This window comes from Odontesthes bonariensis, chromosome 3, assembly GCF_027942865.1.
Source record: "Odontesthes bonariensis isolate fOdoBon6 chromosome 3, fOdoBon6.hap1, whole genome shotgun sequence".
Classification (NCBI taxonomy): Eukaryota; Metazoa; Chordata; class Actinopteri; order Atheriniformes; family Atherinopsidae; genus Odontesthes; species Odontesthes bonariensis.
In genome coordinates this window covers 19,879,622-19,903,367 of record NC_134508.1, presented here as the reverse complement: position 1 = coordinate 19,903,367, position 23,746 = coordinate 19,879,622, and the positions used below count along the sequence as shown (strand labels likewise).

General features: G+C 41.1%; 3 protein-coding genes across 6 annotated transcripts in view; 1 reads left to right on the top strand and 2 right to left on the bottom strand.

Moving 5' to 3' along the window:
- LOC142377082 (retinoic acid receptor gamma-A-like) overlaps positions 1-10,883 on the top strand; it is a 40,422-nt gene extending 29,539 nt beyond the window's left edge. For both annotated transcript variants that reach the window (XM_075460843.1, XM_075460844.1), the window contains 7 exons: positions 4,372-4,520; positions 5,677-5,818; positions 5,935-6,098; positions 6,241-6,417; positions 6,581-6,785; positions 7,017-7,175; positions 7,760-10,883. In XM_075460843.1, coding sequence (XP_075316958.1) covers positions 4,372-4,520; positions 5,677-5,818; positions 5,935-6,098; positions 6,241-6,417; positions 6,581-6,785; positions 7,017-7,175; positions 7,760-8,079 — 1,316 coding nt within the window. In that variant the 3' untranslated portion in view covers positions 8,080-10,883. The remainder of the gene's footprint in view (positions 1-4,371; positions 4,521-5,676; positions 5,819-5,934; positions 6,099-6,240; positions 6,418-6,580; positions 6,786-7,016; positions 7,176-7,759) is intronic.
- Positions 10,788-18,583, bottom strand: LOC142377081 (calcium-binding and coiled-coil domain-containing protein 1-like). 3 transcript variants are annotated; one of them, XM_075460839.1, is made up of 14 exons: positions 18,484-18,583; positions 17,716-17,864; positions 17,489-17,591; positions 16,337-16,539; positions 15,969-16,181; positions 15,686-15,834; positions 15,530-15,599; positions 15,068-15,322; positions 14,876-14,989; positions 14,480-14,575; positions 13,466-13,553; positions 13,221-13,390; positions 11,991-12,073; positions 10,788-11,689 (listed from the first exon to the last, which is right to left on the bottom strand). In XM_075460839.1, exons 2-14 carry the CDS (start codon positions 17,845-17,847, stop codon positions 11,662-11,664), a joined length of 1,704 nt encoding a protein of 567 aa, XP_075316954.1. In that variant the 5' UTR covers positions 17,848-17,864; positions 18,484-18,583; the 3' UTR covers positions 10,788-11,661. The 3 variants fall into 3 exon arrangements, with proteins under 3 accessions (XP_075316954.1, XP_075316956.1, XP_075316957.1); XM_075460841.1 differs by lacking the exon at positions 11,991-12,073; XM_075460842.1 differs by lacking the exons at positions 15,530-15,599; positions 15,686-15,834.
- A 1,719-nt stretch (positions 18,584-20,302) lies between these two features.
- LOC142377784 (single-strand selective monofunctional uracil DNA glycosylase-like) lies at positions 20,303-23,170 on the bottom strand. The gene is made up of 2 exons (XM_075462100.1): positions 22,676-23,170; positions 20,303-21,625 (listed from the first exon to the last, which is right to left on the bottom strand). Exons 1-2 carry the CDS (start codon positions 23,066-23,068, stop codon positions 21,095-21,097), a joined length of 924 nt encoding a protein of 307 aa, XP_075318215.1. The 5' UTR covers positions 23,069-23,170; the 3' UTR covers positions 20,303-21,094.
- Positions 23,171-23,746: the final 576 nt, after the last annotated feature.

The following is a 23,746-nucleotide window of genomic DNA, read 5'->3' as shown; positions in this document are numbered from 1 at the left end:
TATGAGCCGGGCTCTGCTGCCTGTCAATCACCGATTGTGCACGCGCGATACAAGGTAGGCTCGTCCCCACGCTTATTTATCTGGACTATTGAACTTCATTACGGGCTTGTCTACTTACTGTGTCTTCCATGATCGCAAATGACAGGTGAGTTGATGAATGAGGAGTCGTGTAAGCGCATCTGGCGTGCACGTCTACGTGCACGAGTTCTCATGTGTTTTGATGGGGCGGGACAGGAAGTTGAATAACTTTTTATTTTTCGGTTAAAAAATAAGCATTTCTTGCATTTTGCGACTACGGAGGTCACCGTTTTCAACTTCAAGCGTTCTGATAGATCATGTAAACTCTTAAAATGCCAAAAATTAGGACTTTACGTATGACAACAACAAATCCTGCAGACTGCAGCTTTAAGTTAGTCCTTAAAGTTGCAGTCCGTCTGATGTTGGAAGTATTTTATCAAATCAGTTGAAAAGTTAAACAGCTAAAAAACATCTTAAGGCTGATGTTGCCTTATTTTCTTAGCCCTTCACTTGAACATATTTTCACATTGATGGCTTTGTGAACTGTCCTCTGGGGTAATATCTTGATTCAGCTCTAACTCTCCGGCATCACAGCTGATAAGGAAGGTGTCTGCTTTCCGAGAGGGCCTCTGTTGTCTAAACAGAGATGTGCTGATCCAACAACAAACACTGAGGAAACGGGAGAAGAGGGAGAAGGAACAGCCACATGGAAACACACGATGGGTGGATCAAGTAAAGTAACATAAGGGAATGATATTGTCTGGTGGTGTCGCTGATCAACAATTCTTACTCAAATAGGCTTTGAGTAGATGAAGTTTAGTTGTTCTGAGAAGAGAATATTGGCATGGGAACTATGTCGAATGACAGGTTAGATTTATAGTTTCGGTTGCATGTGAGGCTCTGCACAGGAGTTGCATCAGGGTGGCTGATTCAAACAAGTTGCCTCTTCTGTGTGCTGATTGATGTTGTGACACTCTAAGGGGTGAGTTGAAGGTTAAGAAGAGAGTGGTATTTTCTTCAAGCCAAGCCTGTGAGGCTGAGCTCAGTTCAGGGTGATGACAGCTGCTGACAGGTCTTGGCTCCTCGCCCTCTTTCTCTAAGCCAGGTAAAATCCCCCCCCCCTCCTGTTCCTCCTCCTGTATGGCTGCCCTCAGCGCGATTGTCTCCCACCCTGTCTCCCTTCGTCATGTTTCTCTGAGTCTCGTCCCTCCTCGCCCGCTCTCACCACCTTCAGACAGTGTCAGTCACTACCTCTCTGCTGGCGCCAGATGCAGCGTCTCCGTTTCAATAGGAGCTATTTTCCACTCACTCTCTCAGGGCCACTTTTACATTGTCAGTGTTACTATATAAACAGAAAACAGTGATCAGGTTACAGTGCCACTCATTCAGCTCCTTCACCTCCTCCTACACCGCAGCTCTCATAACCCAAAACTTAGCACATAATGCTATTTAATGCTCACTAAACACCTCTTTGTTTTGCCATTAAGTTATGTGCGAAACATGAGTCTCGCTCAACAGTTTGGTCTCACCTGTTGTTGTAGATTAAATATATAGAAGACTGCGGATTATTTGCAACCTTTTCTGGTGAATGCACAACACATTAGGTATGACTTATGACCTATGAATTAATCTCCATATTTGTTCCTGTGGTAATTACTTTCTAAACTGATTGATACCTTACATGATTTGCATAAAGTCTAAAAAAGAAAAAAAGTCAAATACAACTCAAAATGGCCTGAAAATGTTTTGTTTAGTTTCACAAATCCACACGAGTGAGAAAGCGGAAGTTTGCAGGTCTGTGCATTCTTGAAGCCTTGAGTCGCAGAACAGATAACGCAATATTAATTATGTGCTTACTCACTGTTATGTTCTGGTAAAGTTTTGCTTTCTGTTCTTTCTCTTATCCTTCCTGTTGGAGAGTAATTATCGTTCCACTTGAATTCCTGATTTGTACGTCTTCCTGTCAAAGTCTAACCCGTAATTCTTCATAAAAAGGGAAGAACTGAGTACTGTTTAGATTTGGCCTCCCTAAAAGATTTTCATCAGTAGAGTTGCGGATCATGTCATCGTCAGTGCAACACATAGTGCATCTGTCTCATATCAGAATGCATGTATTAGGCTTTATCACAAGAAAGCTGCACAGGGCTTAAACAGATTGCAGCCTGTATTCTAAAGAAATATAGTGCAATAAAGTAATTTTTTTCAGAACTTTATAAAAAAAAAGAAACATTCTACTTTGTTCTGGCTTTTTGTAACGCAGCACATATTCACACAGAGTTATTTGACAGTGGAAACAGAATAAACTCGAATGCCGTGCTCTCACAATGGATCCACTTGCAACGTTGCACGATGGCTTGAAGATCTCTGTTTGCTAAGAACAAATTAGAAGTGACGGTAATGTTTTTAAAGCTCAAAGGGGGATTTAAAACCAACAGAAATATTTTAATTTATTCACACGTGTCATCAAGAAATGAATGGCTGATGGTCTGCAGTGATCCCAGTTGTGTTTTGCATTACCCTTTCAGAAAAGTGCTCCGTGAGAGAAACAGTCACCCCCCGTGACTCTTGTACACACTTGCATATAGCTGTGTCAAGAACAGTTAGGGACATGGAAAGTTTTTCAAATCATCCAACTGGGATCAACTTCCTATGTTAGATTAATAGTTTTACCAGATACTGCAGTTGACATCTACAAACAGTCTTTTCTAGCTGATATCCCAAAGCCTTATTTAGTCAGTTTGTTAACCAACAGGTTTAAAAGGAACCGCGAATATTTACACTGAATATGCTGAAGCCAGTCAAACTGTTAAAACTGGTGACATTCATTTCAAAACAGCCCATTTTGATTTCGACTGACCAAGAAATCAAATTTGAAGTTTTTGCAGTGATTCTCAAATGATGATAGGATCATATGTACACATATTTGTGGATTTTAAAGCAGGCTGCTGATCATTAGCAATGGCCTTCTTCTGTCAAGGTCAAAGTTAAATAGTCAGGACTGAATTTAACCTCTCAGTCACTGAGAAATTTGTGTCCTCAGACTCACCTCCTTCTTCTCCTTTCGTTCTCTTTTCGTTTTTCCTTCTCCGTTTTTATTAGATTATTCCTTTGTGCCTCTGCCTCCCTGTTTTTGAAACCTTACCACTCTTGTTAATGACAAGCTGCGGGTTCAGGTTGGGGTTGGAGGCCACATTTGGTTCAGTCCCGTGCTGTCCATTGAAGGTGACAGGAGGGGCTGTGACTTTGGGGTTTTTGACCCCCAGATTCTTTATTTTTACAAGGAAGGGATCCAAAGATGGAGCTGTTGATGTGAATAGCTGACCAAGGTGACTGGATCCCAATAAAGAGGCCATCACCCTGGCCGGGGGCCTCCTTCCCATCCGAGACACAACCTTTATAGGACTTCTTATGAGCCTGGGCAACTATTAAACCCCGTCCAGCCTGCACTGAGGAATTTAGGGCCAGGAAACAAGGGAGTGGGGGGTGGGAGTGGGCTGAGGGAGGTGAAGTTAGGGTGACTGAAGGTGAAAGTTGAAAGGTATGTTTAATGGAATTTGTTCATGTTTCAGTCATTACATTTAAAGGTGCACCAGGCATGTTACTGTTAGATTATTTTTCTCTGCTCTACAGTAACTGAAGCATAAGAAGCCACAGTGCTGACGGTGGGATGAACCTCCCAGCATCTGTTTACATTGTTGGTTTTGACCTTTTTTCACAAGCGGCAGTCCAATGACTGCCTGTGGGCAGCATATGGTGTTATACAGTGTGCCATTTTCTTTAGCGAGACAGTGAGAGGGAATAGAGGGAGACAGCCGAGTCTCATAAACATCCCACCTCTGTTTGTTCACATGGGGCTTGGGGGGATATGGACAGGTCTGGTTGGACCGCCTTTCAAATAAAATTGTGAGCTTGTACGCGTGCATGTGCACACACACACACACACACACACACACACACACACAAAAATTCAGATGTCAGTCAAAAAGTCAACAGAGGCATCTTGCCCCACCCCCCTCCCCCCTTCCCCCCGCTCTCCAATAAATGGCGAGGCCAATCAAATCTCAGCTGCCAATCAGCATTTTATCAGCAGGGCCATCTGGCCATCAGCTAATTGTGTCTCTTTTAAGTCTGTGTCAATCAGCAGTGCCCCCCCCCTTCTTTTTCTCTTAAAAATGTCTGCCTTTGAGCTTGTTGCCTTCTGGCCACATGGGGTGGCCTGCATGGGGTTGGGGGTAGTTTGTTGACCACTCTCTCCTAATCAGTTGCTGCATTAGCTTTCATCATAGTTTCAAAGAGTTAATGTAAACAACATGCTGATATAATAAGAGACTTTTCTCTCCCCCCGTCCTGCAGCGGTGGAGACCCAGAGCACCAGTTCAGAGGAGATGGTGCCCAGCTCTCCCTCCCCTCCTCCTCCCCCTCGGGTCTACAAGCCCTGCTTTGTGTGCCAGGACAAGTCATCTGGTTATCACTACGGAGTGAGCTCCTGCGAGGGCTGCAAGGTAAATGAAGCCAAGGGTACATAAAGAGTTTACAGAAAGTACATTAAGTTGAACAGCTCATGTCGACTGAAAAGAGTGAGAACCTCGTGAGCCTGACAAAATGTGAAGAGCGTAGCTGGAATGTTTGCTGTTGAGCTGCCCCCCAGTGTATCCTGACCATTACTGCACATCAGTAATGTAACAAATGGGTATTGTGTCAAAATGTAATCAAGAAGTTGTCACAAATTGAATAAGTTCGCAGAGGGACCATTAGATTATTTAGAGGAACACTTTTACAATTTGGGAACTGTGCCTCTGTACTTCCCTACTGAGAAAGATTTAACCACGACCATGCGTCCTGTTTCCAAAAAAAGCTTACAGTTTAACAATGGGTCATTTTCATTTCTGAAGGTAAGAAACTGTATTGTTTTTCTGAAAAAATATCTACTCATTTGAAATAGAAGCCCACTACAAACTTAAGAAAAGGTTGGGGTACTTTTCCCACCACCAGAACATTTGCTGTACTTTTGAGAGTGAAATGTTTTTCTTGTTTTCGCTTGAGCTTTTTGCTTGCAGTTTGGACTGCAAGCAGGACAGATTTGCCATGCTGGTGTCGTATGAGCAGAGTGTGGTTTAGTGGTTTGGCATTGTCCTGCTGACCTTCTCTGACAAAGACACGTCTGGGTGGCAGCATGTGTTGCTCCAAAAACCTCTACTGTACTGTATATGTATATATATATATATATATATATATATATATTATTGGGCTTTTGTTGCCTCTGCCCCAAATTTTTTTAAAAGTTTGTCAGTCTCAACATTTCTATTCTAGTTAAATGTTGGGTTCAAAATATTTTCAAACAATTGCATTATTTTTTATTTCAGATTTTTAAATAGCGTGACCGTATTAACAGGTCTGTATTTCTCTGTTATGTAAGAGGCTTCACACAAAGATGACACTCAAGGGTAAACAGCTGACTGGCTCTGCCTGAAAGTAACAAAATCCATCTTTAAGCATCTTTAAAGCTAAGGCAGGTCAGCTGTTTCCGTTTCCAGTCTTTATGTTAAACCAACAAAGAGGACTCTATCTGAGGAGACGAAACATTTTCCGAGAACTTCAGAGGATTGTTTTTTCTCGTTCTGAGGCTTTGTACAATGTATATTCTTTTCTATGTTGTAGGGGTTTTTCCGGCGCAGCATCCAGAAGAATATGGTGTATACCTGCCATCGAGACAAGAACTGTCAGATCAACAAAGTGACCCGTAACCGCTGCCAGTACTGCCGGCTGCAGAAGTGCTTTGAGGTCGGCATGTCCAAAGAAGGTCAGTGGGCTAGAAGAATTGGTCTCAGTGGCTTATTTCTAAAGGTACAATTCCCTACCATGAAATGGCAAAGGTGCAACTGAATGTCTCATGTTGGCCCCCTTTTTTACCTGTAGCGGTGCGTAACGACAGGAACAAGAAAAAGAAGGATGTGAAGGAGGAAGTGGTGCTGCCGGACAACTATGAACTCAGTGGGGAGCTGGAGGAGCTGGTTAACAAAGTCAGCAAAGCTCACCAGGAGACCTTTCCATCGCTGTGCCAACTAGGAAAATACACCACAGTGAGTTGTTTTGAAAATATTCACCTCAGAGGACACTGTCCACTCCAGCATTAGCTCACCGCTTTGCAGGATAGACACACACAGTACGGACTCTGCACGGTCCCACAGAGAAAAAAAAAGTGTCCCTGTTTCTCTCTCCCAGAATTCAAGTGCTGACCACAGAGTACAGCTGGACTTGGGCCTCTGGGATAAGTTCAGTGAGCTCTCTACTAAGTGCATTATAAAGATTGTGGAGTTTGCCAAGCGGCTACCAGGCTTCACTACGCTCACCATCGCTGACCAGATCACCCTCCTCAAATCTGCATGTCTGGACATCCTGGTACTAGCCCCATGTTCCTACCTCTTTCACCGATCACTCCCTAAAGCTTTGTCATTTTTCATGCTGCTTCACTTGTTAATAAAATACAAGATTCGGATTCTGCCATATATTTACTCTGAACTGTTTAATATTGTCTGCCTTCTCATTTTCTTCCCTTGTATAGATGCTAAGGATATGCACTCGCTACACCCCAGAACAGGATACGATGACGTTCTCAGATGGCCTGACTCTCAACAGGACCCAGATGCACAACGCTGGCTTTGGCCCGCTCACGGATTTGGTGTTTGCCTTCGCTGGTCAGCTTCTGCCTTTGGAGATGGACGACACAGAGACAGGGCTCCTCAGTGCTATCTGTCTCATCTGCGGAGGTAAGTCAGGGACATTTCTGTGTATCTGTTCACATCATCTTCCCCTGCAGTAATGGACATGTCGACAGAAAGACATTATGACTTGGATATTCTCATAGTTTAGTAATTAGAAGTGAGCCTGTAATGTGTGTCATTGTTTTCTAGCTATCTCTATCTCATCCTGACAGCCGTTTGTCAGATCGCTAACGTTTCCTCTTAACTCTGGTACATCCTTCTTGCCCTCCCCTGCAGACCGGATGGACTTGGAAGAGCCAGAGAAGGTAGACAAGCTGCAGGAGCCGCTCCTAGAGGCTCTGAAGATCTACACTCGACGCAGACGCCCGAACAAGCCTCACATGTTTCCCCGCATGCTGATGAAAGTCACAGACCTCCGAGGAATCAGCACCAAAGGTCAGCTTGTGTTGTGTTTTTATTGTTCTATCTTCTTACAAAGCATAACCACAACTTTGAAGTAATTTTCAAAGCAAACCTCAGTTGTCATCTGCCAAACCTCAAAATGCAGAGATGAGACAAGATTTCGAGGAATCATATTTTGATTTGGGGGAGTTTTTCCCTTTCTTTTGTGTTTATTTCATTTTTGTGCATTTAAAATGTCTGCACAGTTGCAAAGCCCAAAGTTTCAACCTGAGTTTCTGATGTGCTTTGTACGCCTCTTCAACTCCTCATGACTAAGTTCATAAATGTTGCATTGAATGCATTTTTTAAAAAACTTTACTTTTAAACTCCACCAGAAATGATTTATCTAACATGTTAACGTAATACGTAGTTAAAACTTTAATATAGTAAAAAAAAATAGCCATACACAAATAAGCCATCATCTCCATAGCTTAAGTAGATGGTGTAACTGTTTTTGTTACATGAGATGACATCTGTTCATTTTTGAACCCTTAAAAAAGCAAACCATCCAGCTTTTCTGTTGCTTTTAATCCCACTTTTGCACATAAAGAGTTAATTGAATATGCATGTATCCTCAGGTGCAGAAAGAGCCATCACACTGAAGACAGAGATACCAGGCCCCATGCCTCCTCTGATTAGGGAGATGCTGGAGAACCCGGAGGCCTTTGAGGATAGCAGTGACTCCTCTGACAGCGCCGCAGCGGCTCCCCCTGCCATTCAAGCCATCAAGCAAGAAGAGAAGCCCACATATGAGTCGGCTTTTGAGGAGGAAGAGGAGGAGGAAGAGGACGACTACTGGGATGAGGAGAGAGAGCGGGGGGCGGACAGTGACGGAGAGCTGTGGGGGGAGGCGGCAGCAGCCGCCCAAAAGAAAGCAGTGACGGGGAAAGCGCAGTGAGAGGGACGAGATGATGCTGCCTCCTCTGACAGATCACTGAGCCTCACTGAGCAACACCAGAAACCTCACACATTTAGGCTCCTAGACATCTTTTAATGATGCTTTTTTATATATATATATATATAAACTGTACATACTGACTCTAAGGAAAATGTGTTAAATTCAATATAGGAAGTAAGGAATTGAAGAAGAAAAAGCACTACATTTCAGTGGATTAATGAGGGCGCCTTTAAAAATGTCACTGTGTCCGTGACTGTTCAGAGCATATTTCAAAAAGAGGAGAAAGAATTGTTGGGCAGAAGAAAATGTTCTCCTCTACCATCAGTTAAGGGCTATGCTTTGTATAAAATTGATGTCAAAAATACATCGCAACAACTGAACTCTACGTGGGATCCATGTGCCACAAATATCCTCTCGGAATTACTCCTATTACTTTTCGGAGAAATGCAACTTATTTTTTCATCGTACGGTTTTTCTACGCATGTATACACTTCTATCTTTATGCCCGTCTGTGGGGCTTTGTGCTTTTGTATATTTTTCATCGACTCTTGCTCACATTTGACTGGACATTTGTGATTTTTTTTTATTTTTTTTTTTTAAACTTTAACCTTGTGCTTTTCTGCTTTGTTGGACAATGAGTGAAAAGCAATAGCAGGAAGTCATGAGCAGGACTCAAGCTCAGAGCGTGGAAGTCACATGGTGTGCGAGTTTCCATTTCATAACAATATCTGATGACTACAGCCTAATCTGACAGAGAGTTAGAGGAAGAGATCTTCAGCTGGTATTGTAACTCTGGTGCCAAATAAGAAAAAGACAAACAACAACATAGCTCCACCTCTTGTCTACAATACCCTTAAAAAAATAAATAAAATAAAATAACCTTTTGAATCTGCAGGGTGGATTTACTGACATCACACAGTCTCAGGTTGATTCTGTCAGAGCCTCGCCTCGCCTGCCTGTACAGCATTTTCTTACAATGTAAATGTGCCCAATCAGACGTTACGCATACAACACAGAGCAGGGATGATTAACAATTGATGTTCTAACTGTGTGATTGCATGTTGTAACATACCAGGCAAAGGTATCCCAATGAATTAACCTTTACAGACAGTTTACTTCACAAAAGCCTTAGGTGTGTACGTGTGTGCATGGGTGTGTGTGGGAGTGTGTGTGAGTGGAAGCTAAACAAGAGTGACTACATTACTGTCATTATCCAATGAGTTTCTGGTAAGAAGTCCAGCTAATAGCATCCAAAGAGTTTTTCTTATTAAGGAAAAGAAAAAGAAAAGTAGGAGATGGTAACTGCTTGCTTATAAGACATTGTGATGCATTTATAGAGCTTAAATGTTTCTGACCGTGTACGACAACTTTTGGCCCGTTTGTTTGAAATACATAGGGTTTTGTGACTCATAATTTGTCATGTCCACCATGTAAAATGTTTTGCAGATCTTGTTATTAGTTGTTATGCTGGATACTCGACATATGTACAGAAGTTTGATATGCCTCGTAAATTCATTCAATGTCTTACAAATGTGTTTAAAATGCATTAAAAAAAAAAAAAAGGAGTGTTACTAAAGATTTGCATATAGACAAAAGGCATCGCCCAAAGAATGGAGGAACCAAATGTTCAATTTCACTTCCGTGAGCTTACAGCCATCCGACATAATCGATGAGCAAACAGATGCTTTGCGGGGGATGACCTGTGCTCATGTGTGCTGTACTTAATGAGGGATTCAAAAAAGTGGATTTTGTTCAGTAAATACTCCAATTTTCGTTTGTACTCTTTTCTTTTTGCTATTTTTTACTTTACCATTTCTAATGGAAGAGTAAATTTGATATGAGGGTTAGAATTAGTTTGAAAAGGAAACTGATGTGCGATGCATAAATAGAACATGCCTTCAGTAAAATCAGGTCATCGATGGCCATGACTGTTGTCGTACCACGCCAGCAGTTTTAAAGCAATGGCTGTTTTTTTCTAAGAGGTCTCTAGCACCAGATTCAAAGCAATGCAGGAGACGGAAGATACGTTAAATAAGCAACGCTGAGGCGGAGACTATGTTCCTGAGACAATTAATCTGTGACTTTGCTTTTAAAAGATGGAAACGTAAGAACTTCTCTCTTCCTCTGTCACACACGTTGTATTGATTGTCAAGCATTTGAATACGCTTCTTCATCTTCTTCATTATATAAACATGATATATCTGAATAGAATTTTTGTTTTTTTGTCTATATCTTAAACCTATTTCTTTTTCTGAATTTGAGCTGGTGCAATAAACAAGCCATGGAGGAGGTCATCAAGACCTCTATTTCATTCATTTATTCATGTATACATAAGCTCTCAATTAAAGAGAAGAAAAAAGACCAAAGACAAATAGGACATTTGGAGGCTCCTTTACAAGGGAGTAGGCCTATATTGCTACTTGGCGTAATATACATTCACTTTTTATAATTTGTGATGACGGGACATTTTTTGACAATGAAGCTGGATACAACTTATCTCTGTTACATTTTGTCGTTGCTGTTTGTTCACGTTTTTGACTCCTAGCGAAAACATGTTCAGGGATTCAGGCTTCTCATGTGATCTCATAGTTCAGTTTGCTTTTGATCTCAGATGACACGTGCACATGCAGCCTTACCATGAAAAACAAAAACTGGGTTTATCGATTTCCTCTTTTCACATTTGTATGAGAAGCTAATACGACGTTTGCTTGTTTTTTTCTTTGTGTTTTTTCCTTGTTGCGTGCTATTTGCTTATACGTTACGTGTTGTTTCTTGTATTTTGATAAAGGCGCTTTTTGGTCTCAGATCTTTCCGTTGTCATCATTAACCGCACTTTACACACCTTTATATGACATGGGATAGAAGAGCATCTATATGCACCATTTCAGTTCACAGGATCTCTGCTTTGTAAGATAATATACAAAGTGATAGATAGTCTTTTAAACCAATAAGACCTCACACATGTTCACCCAAAAAATCATACCGTCATCGGCACCTGTTTGGATTTAGATTTTTTTTATTGATGGGCCTTTACTGATAGAAGCCTCTATCAGTAAAGAAAAGAATCATGAACAAACCATCACGTTCCTCCAACCCGATTCGGTGCTCAGAGAGCTGAAACAGGTCATTTCACACTTGACCGTAAAGCACACCCACACATTTGTCACGGTCTCAGGAGTCACGCTCACATGCAGAGCTCAGGGGCTTAAATGGCACTAAAACAACACAGAGTGTATGAAATCCAAACCAACGGGTTGCGTCACAAAGCATAATTCTCACAGCAGTTGTAACATATACAGAAAACTTAAGGGCTTGAAATCAAGCAATTACAAACACTAAAATAAAATGCAGGCTGTCCGGAGACAGCTCAAGTATCCATCTAAAGTATAAAAATGACGAGTTAAGTATGACTTACTATGAAAAAGGAACTGGAACCTACTTAAGACTTGAAAACACTGGAAACAGTCAATAACACTTTGAGAAGAGAAAGCTCACTAAAAGCTTCTGGTTTTCTTATGATACACATGAATTAGCATTTCAGTGGAACACAAGTGACATCCCATCCATCCAGTCTTCCCTGTGTTACCACATGGGGGAGTCAGCCAGCTCACTGCAGAGGGAAATAGATCAGTTTTAAAAAAGGGTTGTGGATACCAAAATAAAACAGAATGAATCTCTTTCCTCTCTCCGTGCTAATCTTCTGCTTTTGGTGAACACAAGTTTGTTGCTGCTGCTAATTTCAATCTAACTCACGCCTGTTAGGTTTAAAAGAAAAAGCCCTCTATGAACTTTAAAAACAACAGCAAGCCACAGAGAGTGTGAATGAAGTCCCCACAAGAAATTTTATCATTAGAGGGGATTCCTAAAACAGAGTGTATGTGTTGCAGCTGGTGGAACTCCAGACTCGTCACCTTAGGACAGGGTTGACAAGCTCAGGTAGGATAAGTTGCTTCCCTTCCTCAGCTTGGGTTACACAGTGCTGCCTCTTCTCATCCTGATTTAACAGATAGAAGCACAACACTTGTGTCAAAATACTGGATGCTGACAAGTGCTTCCAAAGTAAGATCTGCAGCTTTTCAATTCTAGGCACTGTGGATTATTCTGTCCACATGTAGCATTTCTTAGATGTGCAGTACTGTTAGTTATCCAGTCTGAAAGCAAACTTCAGTAAACAGAAAAAAAGCTGCTACGGTGTAGGACCCTGTTCGTTTTTTAATTGAAATGGAATTGAATTGACATTAATTATATGTATTAACCCCCCAAATCATATTGTTGCAGAATAAATTCTAGTGAGAAAATAAGAATTGAAAATAAAGTCAGTTCCAACATGCTGTTGGAAAGTTGGAAATGTAGCAGAGAGACGCGGTCACCGTGAATGCATCGGGGTGTTGTGTTTGTAGCCTGGCAACGACCGACCCAATTACATCAAAAGCACTATTGGCAGGTAAAACAGGTGAACTCTCTCAGTAGACAAAATGGACAGAAACTCAAGGCGAACAGATAAGTATCTCAGAAGTAGAGGCACTCCTTTCTCCTTCTTTGTTCGACTACTGAAGGTGGCTCTGCCTGACTCAGGCCGTTTGAAACCATTATGGTGCGTGTGAAGGATAAGAATCTATATAACCGAAGCAAACTAAATCTTTGTGCAGTGCAGCACTGATATTCTTTATATCAGATGAATATTATCTGAAAAAAAATAAGCCAAATGCCTTTTCATCTCACAGCTTAATATCTAAAACATGATGTATGTACTTTTCTCAACTTGTCACAATACTGCTGGTTAAAGTAATCAAACTATATTCTGTATCATAAACACTGTTGACTAAAGATAGTGATAAAATAAAATAATTAAACAAAAAAAAAGATGGGTAGAAATAGCATCCTTGAAGGTCTTGGTGTTTTTGTCAGATGTCATTGTTACATGTTTTGTTTTTATCTGATCCAGTTAGAGAAATAATGGCCTGCTTCTATGGCAGCACCACACCCAGGTGTTCAACAACAGTTAGAGCAAGCACTCATGGGAAAACAAAGCTTGAGGACTCATTTGGGAAATTAGTCAAATATCAACCTACTCAGGTTCTACTGGAACCAAATGCAGGTAACATTATTGGTTGATTGGCTTCCACAATGGGACTGCGTACCAGTGTGTCAAAGGCTGGCTTGTCAGCGTCGCTCTGGGTGTTTGTCTCAGCCGGAGCCTCGGCTCTGTCGGGCTGCTCCAGCTGAGCAGGCACGAAAAGAGGTGAAGAAACTGATCTGGACGACGCCGGTGGAGCATCACCCTCGTCTCTCTCAGAGGAAGAGCCAGGAACTGTTAAAGTTGACTATTTAGTCTTCATTAAAGTCAAGCTGAAGATCAGCTCACAAATGGAGAGTCTTTACTTACAGATATATGAGGTAACTATGCTCTGTGGCTCGGTCTCTGGTACATTCCCTAACTTCTGCTCAAACTGACGAATGTAGTTCACCAGGTCCTACAAGTGTTCAGTTTCAAACCAGCAGATTTAAAGTAAGGAGACAAGACAGCAAAGTTTACAAAATACTTTCTTACTTGAAAAAAAAGAGCAGATATCAGGAAGAAAAATACACTCAAATGCAGAGTGATTCTGTTATGAGTAAAAATCATGAATCCATTCATTTTACTACTAAAAAAAGTCAAAAGTTTGCATCAAAATATACTTAAATATCAAAAGGTGGCAATAATATTCAAAATTCTTTACCTGTTATATTTCAAATTATCTAAAGTGTAGAAGTAGAAGTATGAAAAATACAAAATACATTATATAGTCTTTTTTAAATGTAAATGTACTCATATCCCCTTTGTTACTTCCTGTAAACTTCAACCAGGCAGAAAAATAATGGATTTGTTAAGGAATTGAACAGAACATACTGTGTATATCATCCACCCCTTTGTGCTGATGTGAACTGAACTGCAACTGAACTGCCAACCTTTTTCTAAAAAAAACTATCACCATCACTGTTAGATGGTGTCATTACACATGTTCACTGCACTTCAATCTCATCGTTTGACACACTTTGTTTTAGTGCACTCGATAGATGTAATTTCTAAAGAGATTCAAGGCCTTAACTGTTCTGCATAGCTTTATATATCACCCAAAAGTAAATTAAGTGTCTTTTAAAATGGTTTCTATGTTAAATATTTGCCACTGACGAGATTGTATTGAAAATATTCTAGTTTTATTATGAATACAACTTTGTAAGAAACATAATACTCTAAGTACAAACACAGATGTCAGAGCTCCATATGTTTAGCCAGTTCATGAAAAGTTTTTTGGCTTCAATTTAATCAGGATATTTATGATGTAATGATCCATTAGATGAACAAAGCCTTTTAAAATACTATGAAGAATTATCATGGCACATTATGAAGAACTCTTGCCTGCTTGTGTATTTGCTCCTCTTCTCTTTCTTTCTGGACCTTTCTCAGAACGGACCTCAGTTCCTGCAGCTCTCTCTTGGCATCGTTCAGCAGCACCTACAGGGGGCAGCAACATTACCCTCAGAACATCATACCACCTGACATGGCTTCCCCCCTTTTCCTGCTGATCACATGATGATGGAACGAAATGTTTGCTCACTGTTCATGGAAGCTTTTCTATTTGTGCCAGCATATGAGTAATAAAAGAAGTCTGCTGAACCCTAACCTGCTTCTCCAGTTTCCAAAAACACGTCCTGAGCAACTGATGATGCAGAACTGCAGCACCCGAGTTATATTTAGAGCTGAAGATGTTTGAGCCTTGGATAATAGTAACTGAGCAGCATTTAGATTGCTTACTTTCTCTCTTCCGAGCTCTGCTTCCAGGTTGTCCCTTTCCACCCTCTCCTCCTGGAGCCATTCCTCCTTCCTCTGCAGCTCACAGGTCAGCTCTTGTATCTTCTTTTTATCAGTCTGCACAAAACAATGATGGAGACAGGGTTAGAGATGAAAATGGATCAACGTATAGCTCAGGTCGTGCTGGATCCTCACTTCTGCTGCATGTTTGTTAGCCTCTCTCTCCAGGGTGGAGTTGGCCCGCTCCTCCCTGAGCATCAGGTCCTCCTCAGACAGCTGTAGGGTGAGCTGGGCTACCTGCAGCCGGGCTTGGTGCAGCTCGGTGTGGGTGTGGCTCTGTCTGGTCCCAAGCTCCCTCAGCTCTCGACGCAGACTCTCAGCCACATGGTCACTGGCTTCCAGGTGCTCCTGCAGCCCTCGCACCTCAATCACAGAGGACTCAGTCTCCACCTGTTGAGAAATGAGCAGAAGAGGTACAGAAACAGTAAAGTAAAAAAATTAGAGTTGAACAAACACGTTTAAGGATTTACTATCACTGCTGACAAACCCTCCACACATGGCTTAGTCACAGTGAGGTGCTGCTTTACGGGCCTTATATTGTTTAACTATCCTCTTCCTACATTTTTCACCAAGTTCTTTCTAGCATCCACCAGTTACCTGCAGAGTCTTTCTCTTTTCCTCGTCGTGTTTCATTTGACTGGACATTTTCTTCACTCTCTCTTTCAGCCTGAAACAGCAAAAAAAAAGGCTAGCTTGAGGCCCAAAATTGAATTTGGACAAATGTCCAGGCTAATGTTAGTCTCACACTCTTGCCTTTCCAGTTCATTGCTTGCTTCTTTTTCTTTGTCAGACAGAACTTTCATGTCATTCTCCAAGTCTTTGATTTTCTGCTGATTCTCAGCCTTTTCAGCCGTGAGTTTACTCAGTTCAGAGGTCAGGTTTTCCTGAGTGTACATCGCATCCTTTCAGTTTGAAAGAGAGTGAACAAATATCATGGATAATCATTCTTCTTGTCAATTTAGTGATTGTTTTGTGCATTTGTGGATGAAACAGAACACTCTACATTTGCCAGGATAGGGACATGACCTGTACATACCTTAAGTTTTTCCTCCATCTTCTTCAGCATCTCGCAGCTGTGTCTCAGGTTATCTCTGAGTTCGGTGATCTCCTCCCTCATTGCACCTCTTTCACTCTTCCATTCGATCCTTGCTGCTTTGCTGATTCCCTTCTTATCCTCCATCTTCTCTCTAGCAACGTCCAAAGCTTGTTGTAAATCCTCCTGCTTTTTCAGGCTCTCCTCCAGCCGACTCTGGTAACAACACACAACAAGACGCCTCAGCTTTAATCTCTTTTACAGCAACCAGAGAGAAATGTTGAAATGCTTCCCATTGTTGTTTTTTTTGTTATTTCAGTGAATGTTGGAATCTGTAGAATGTATGTTTGTGTGTGTTTTCTTTCCATCACCTGCAGCAGCTGAGCCCTGGGGATGACCAGCATCAGCTCCTCTTCTCCATCCTCCTCATCTTGTTCCTCTTTGAGAGTCTCCAGCTCCTCAAGTGGCTTGGGAGCACAGAAATTGAAGGGACGGCTCTGGGAACACACTTTTCCCATCTTATCCACATATACAAACTGGTACTCCACAGAACTGGGGCGGGGCAGGTAGGATGCTGCACAAACAGTGGTCAAGAGTTTGTTTTTTAGCAATAGAAAAAGAGAAACTAAATAATATAATTACAGGGGGAAAAAACGACATGGTAATTTGTTGATGAAACAATGTCACATAGAGGTGAATGGTAAATAAACTTAAAGTTCTGGCAACTATTCATCGGTTCTGCACATCAGCAGAAGAAATTTAACTCGGCAGTGTTGGTTAGTGTCCTCACATGAACTGTTCACTTCAAGTCCTTCCACAACCTTTCCATTAAACTGCAGTCAGAACTTTGATTTCTCAAACGCTATCTTTTATCTTATTTCCCCATTCTTTGGTTGAAGTATATGTGCTTTTCCTTAAGAATTCACTGATCTAATTCAGAATTCATGGTTGAAATATTGCAAACTATTGTAATCTAGATGCAGCAAAATATGTATAAACCATTTTTGAGAGATGGGATAAGCTCTTCATGCTGGAATTTAGTTAGTCATTAAACCATAAAATCTCATTTTGGTCTAATCATTTATAAAACATCTATCCAATAACCTTCTTGTTTATTTTTTCTTAGAGCTTACGCATCTTGAAATGAGTCATAGCCAACCAATGCTGGGGAGGGTAACGATGACTGTGAAGTTGCTCCTTTTGTACACAATGTGTCTGTCCGTGAAATCATTTACTTTTTAGGTCCACTGGATCAAAACTTTTTGGGAAACTGCCCATTCTTGCTGGTCTCCAGTGGTTTACCCACTCATCTAGCTATAGTGATGTAGCAGTGCACACCAGGACTCTGTCTGTATGATATGCCATCACGGTCTTATGAGTCACAGAGCACATCCCTGACCGCGCAGACCGACACTGATATTAGATGTGGTGAGAGATCCGACAGAGATAAAGCCTTCAAATAGAAAACATATTAAACCAATGTTTATATATATATTTAGAATGATATTCAACTTTCTAATTACCCTGGAAAAGTGTACAGTAGTCGACAGTGGTCCTCTCCGTGTAGCCTTCAGGGACAAGAGCCCAAGCGTATGTGTAATACTGTTTGAGAGAAGACCAGCCCATCTATTCAAAGACAACAGATATTTTAAGCCACATAATATGGATCAATGTGACTACCCTGAGTCCCAACTTTCAATGTGTTAAAGTAAAACATGAGGCACGCTCGAGGGGTGGGGGGGGGTTGTACCTCAAAAATCCCTATCCAGTCCCCGCTGCTCCACTGATGCTCTGATGTCAGACTGTAGTGGCACTCCACTCTGGTTTGGGGGAAGTACAGTTGCCCCACATTTCGAAACACCACCGTGGGATGTTTATCCATGGTAATAGGAAGCTTTGCTGTTGAAGAAGAAAACACTCAAGGATTTAGTTTGATCTGCTCCAGTTTCAGTGTGGAAAAGAACAGCTGATGAAAGGCGATCGCAGAGCCAGCTCAGGAATGTAGCAGCATAGTCATAACACCTTATGGCTCAGCAGCTTGTTTATAAACAAAAAGCTCATAAATATGTATATATTTATGATTTTTTTTGTTTATAAACAAGCTGCTTATGTATGCTTTATGCTTTATGTATATAAATGTGTATATATATATATATACATATATATATATATATATATATATATATATATATATATATATACACATTTACATACATTGATCACAGAGGCATGGTATACTTCAGTCTGCTGTGAAAACAATTGTAATGAAGTTCATATTTTAAGTTATTTATCATAAAAAGTCATTATCCTACACACAACTAAACATAATCTGAGAGTACGTTACATACACAGAAACCAAACAGCTCTCTTCATTTAATGCCATATATTTAAACTACAAACTTGACATCATAACTACACTGACAGAAATAGTTAACACAAATTATTAAAAGCCAGTTTCAAGTTAAACTCTGCGTCTGTTGGATTTAATGGTTAAGGAACCCTGTGGTGTAGATCTTACCTTAGTCTGCTGTTGAATTGATCTTTTCTGCTATCTCATGGAGCATTGAGCTTTGCATCAGTCTGCAGATAGTGATGAGCAATCCTGTCAGGTGCAAGTGTTTCACAACATCTCTTCAACTTGTGGACCCCACAAGCAATTCCGGGGGACTTCTGGGAGGTGCAGTTCGTGAGTACACAGCATGTCAGATAGCAGAGCAGCGCTGCAGACTTCAACTCCCACAACGGGACACACTCACTGGACATGGAATCTGTTGCTGCTAGTTACTGCATGTTGCAATTCTCAGTTGTGGTGGCACACGTGGGGGGGGGGTATCATCAAGGGGTAATGTTTCTTTTAATAACAAGGCATCAAAAATGGCACAATCCATACATATATATAGTCATTTATAATGAGAAAAAAAATCCTGTTTTGTGTTAAAATCATCAACTATCTCAAAATGTATACATTTTAGAGTGAAAACCTAAAAATATGAGCACCTTTAAATTGATTCCGTGATTGTGCAAGAATCATTCCCACTTTGAACACTGGATGGCAATGCAGCGCAAAGTGATGTCTGACTTGTAGGATTCACGAATAAAAGTCTAGCCATGATTATATCTCAAAAATGGTAGTAGCAGATGGTTAAAACTAGAAATTAAAGATAAACTATTGTTGGTGTAGAAGCCAGTCTAGGCGTGTTTTCCCTGTGATAGATTTCAAATTTGACGCTTGATGGCTGAAGCCATCATTTGTAATACGATTTACATGGAAATGTGTTCATGCTCAGTAACAAATAGTTGTAGAGATCTTTTCATGTGGATCTATTTTTTGCTCTTTGTGGGTATTTTAATTAGACGCGCTGAAAATGAGAAGTCGGGGAGGGTGCACAGGCATGCACCTATTTTCATTTCAGTCATCAACGCACCACGTCAAAGAGTTTTGACTGTAATCTGATTTTGGTATTTCAGTTTTGGATCGTACATTTAGCCATACTTTGAACAGATCTTCAACATACTTCGGAAATCCTAAATATAATTTATTTTGTGAGGAATACTGAGTGCTTGCTGAGCTAAAAAAAAAAAAAACACTACTGACGACCTCAGTTGCATTTTGTGCTAAACTGAAAAAAAGTGCATCAAAACTTTAGAGATTCATCCAGATCTGTTAGTTTACTCCATATGGTGGTTAGTTACTTGGATGCTAAAAGGTGAAACTATATATTTGTTTTGAAATGTGTTATTTAACTATACATAGTCCATGCCATCAGTATTTCACTGCTGGACTGCTTCCTGGCTACGTGCTGGAGAAAAACTACTTTCATTTCTGGGTGCAGCTGCAGGCTGCAGGCAGTAACAGACGGATGAAGATCTCCATACAGCTTGTTCATGTAGATGGAGAAACCCACAGAGGCTCAAAAACCTCCATTAGCATTTTAGAAATGCAAACAGTTCGTGGTGCTTTGTGGGTGAACGACTGAAAACGCTGGCAGGTTGTACTATCAGCCCTGGCAGAGGCCTTCACGCCACAAACATTCTGAATTGTTTTGCCAAGAAAAGGTTGGATGTAGCTAAGCGAATCGCTAAATTAAGCTGACGTTCTATCCGTTATTTACACATGCGCTTGTCCTATTATGACACATTAAAATACTACATCTGGCTGCGCCACAAGCCACTTCAAATTTCTATTTTTCCAGTTTCCGGTTTGCGACGTGCTTATTTTCTGTCAGCTTAAGACTTACTGTGTGCTGTATGCAAATATGCTAAATATTAAATCTGACTGTCAGCCTTCATATCTAAACACAAGAGGAAGAAATTGATTACATTTCTCACAGTCCAAGATTTATTTAAACACAAAGTTTTTCATTTATAGAGCATAAACCATGGAATACACAAAACTGGTCAAACAGTATCAGTGTGTAAAAACATAAAATACATTCTCAAAAGAAATTACCAAAAGATTTTATAAAATATCATAAAAAGGGAGTGTTAGTAGTCTACTCCATAAAACTGTGTTTTTACTAAATGTTTTTTAGAGTCTTGCATTGTTTCTGTATTTGGTTATGCTACATGTCAGAAAGCTACAGAATGTCTGTAAAAACAGTGAGAACTCTTCAGTTTATAAGCCACACAACTCGCATTTTATCAGCTGATACATACTGGATCTGGTTGGACATTTAAACTCTAATCAATGGCGGATTTTTTGTTTTCAATTTACAGTCTTAATTGACTAAACAAAACACTGAAACACACACACACAAAAAAAAACCTGAATATACACACACACTGAGCTTAGGTTTTGGATAAAACGTTACAGACGCATACAAAGCACGTTGTACAGGGGAACCCTTTTTAAGGTTCCATAATCCGGTGCCATGCCGCCACATCCACTGGTCCATTAAGAAAGATGAAGATAACAGAAGACAAGGAAAGATGCATTCACAGTACTTGTGATACCAATGTGTGTATCAGAATAACCGCTGGGGAAGGCATTAGTGTGTTACTTTGCTTGGAGCAGAAACTGAAGCTGGGAGTTTGTGCGGAGAAGTGCAACAAGCCATCTGTCTCTAACTGGACCTCTTCACATCCCGATTCATTGTCAGAAAGACTCTGCCATTGATGAGCTGATCAACTCAAGTGTTACTCAGTAGTGACAGAACTCCAAGTTCTGCCAGCTTGGCTCTAGCTACTTCCTCCCAGCCTTTATTAGCCAGCGGGTTCCTGGGCGATGGGTGCATGATACCCTCCACTCGAGCACTGACACCTGCGGCAGACAGCGCTCGCCGCGCCCGCTGCTCCGCCACCCTTCCCACGCCGATCACCATGGAGACGTTGAGAGCTCTCACCACCTGGCACAGTGCAGTGTCGCACTTGGCCAGCAGGGTGTCCCGTTCAGCTGCAGGCAGCTCAGGGGGAGTTAAATTTTTCCCATTGGCATTCATGAATATCAGTGGACACAGATTGTGCACAAAGCAGTGCCTGAAAAACCGTGTCGGCTCACCACACAGTTGCCGGAAGAACCCCCAAAATCGCGCACCGCTCACCTCGCGCTGGGTGCAGCCGAGCCCCGTGATCCGTCGCTTTGGATGCTCGTTGTCAGGGTGACCGACCTCCCCCGTGACCTCCAGCCAGTCCACAACTGACCTCACTTCTCCAAATGGGACCTGTGCAAAGAGAAGCAGATTGTTCACGCTGCTTTCAATCACAGCAGCCCCGAGCTGCAAAGCACAGCAATACTGGACGAGAAAATGTTGTGGGAAAAAAAACTAAAAACAACGTGTTACGTTTTATGAAATGTGCTTTGGTAAAGGTTGTCCTGTCTGTTTTATTTTTATTTTTTTGTGTGTTTGTTCTTTCACCTTTCATAAAACAAAAGAAAACAAACAAACACTTATCTAAAATGTTTGAGGTGAAATCTTGTCCTTTTCTGTTTGGTGGTGCTTTCTGAACATCGAGGTGTGGGTTTCATAAAGTGCTGTGTTGTGTCTCGGGAATCGCTGGTGTTGTACAACTATGTTTGCACCTCAGGACCAGCACCGATGTGCAACTTGTACCTGCTGTAGTTAAAAGGGTACAAGTGGCAGTTCTTTTCATTTTTCTTGCATTTCTCTTTGAGTTTTTTTTTTCTTTAAGAACTTTATTTGCAACAAAGCAGAATAATGACATATAAATGTGTACATAACGTAAAAAAAAAAGCCAGCCAAGGGGAGCATAAGGATAATAATAATAATAAGAGAATGACAGTCACAAAACTCTTGCAAAAAGAAAACTATTGAACAAACTGACATATGTGCCAAGGAGTCTCGTGTAAAAACAACAACAAATAAAACAAAGATTTAGGACAACAGTTTGTCCATAATCCCAAGTTGGGAACAAGCCCATATTGTTGTTTTTGCTTTATGATTAGTTGAAGGTTTAATTGTGAGCAAGTAGGCTATTGCTTTAATTCAATCAAAAAAACATAGAAATTTGGTTTTCTTTTCAAAAATTTGCATTTGTGTATGTGAAATTCAACTTTGATAATTAATAAATTAATAAAGAAAACCCAGTTCTCTTTGAGTCCTTTGTGATCTGTGTGAGAAATGACGTCACGACTGTTTTGGGGGGTAGCTTCCGCGTTCACAGCCATCGAAAGATTGTTTACACTCACTGAAACTACAACCTTGTGGTCGTTTAGAAGCCACAGCCTGTATGTTTTTGCATGCGGTACTCACCCCGGTCTGTGCCATACCGAAAGGCCCAGGATTCATCCCTAAAAACAAGACGCTTTGTCCGGCCTGACAGTATTTCTCCACGTAGCAGCGGTGGGTGTCCCACGCGTACTCCAGCGGGTTGTAAATGTAGCGGACAGGTTCACTGAAGGTGAGCCCACGGAGATGGGCGTTCAGCTCCAGCTCAGCCTCCAAGAATCTGGAGGACGGTGTCCCGTTTGGAGGCTTTGAGACCTGGTCCTCTGATACGCCAAGGGGCAGACCCCCTTCTGCATCTCCACAGGCGAAGTTACCCGTTTCATTTCCAAATGAGTTGCCATCTAACATCTTCAATGGAGGGAATATGAAATAACTTATTTCAAATAAGTTCCTGTCTGTCCAACTAAACCGTAGCATACATTTTTTTCCCCCAGAACTAATTATCTGCAATGATTGAGGCTATTTGTGATTCTTGATAAACCAAACAGAACACAGTAGATTCACGGTACTTTCTTCCTCTGCGTCGTCTTGTCAGTTTGAAACGGCTGCTGCCCTCTACAGATACTTCAGTGTCATTACAGCGAAAACACCGAACAAGCTGCTGACCGTTGCTGATGATGGGAGAACATAAATCTGTTTACAGGGTCAGACTGCTTAGCTTTGGGTTCCTTTTGAGGATTAAGGGAATATATATATTCTTATATGTTAAATGATCACTGTAGCCTCTATTAGATCTAAGCTGAACAACAACAAAAAAGGGAACAATGCTTTGTTGTATGTGTGCTTTGTGTTTGGTTAGGGGATGAACTTTGTTACTGAAAATGAAAGAAACATTGTCAGAGCTAAACTATTCCTCTATTTTTTTCTGTACAAAAACCAAGAGGTCGAAAAACACTTGAGGCCGTATGACCACAAGGCCCCAACTGAGTATGTGATGCTGGTACTCTGTTTCTTCAGGCCAAGAAGGAACTGAAATCTGCTCCTCTACTATCATGTTAACAGAACTGATCATGTTTAGATAGGGAAACAAATGACCAACCAACTGTCTGAGTCGGAGGGCTGATGCATTACGGGTGAACTGAAAAATCCAATTAC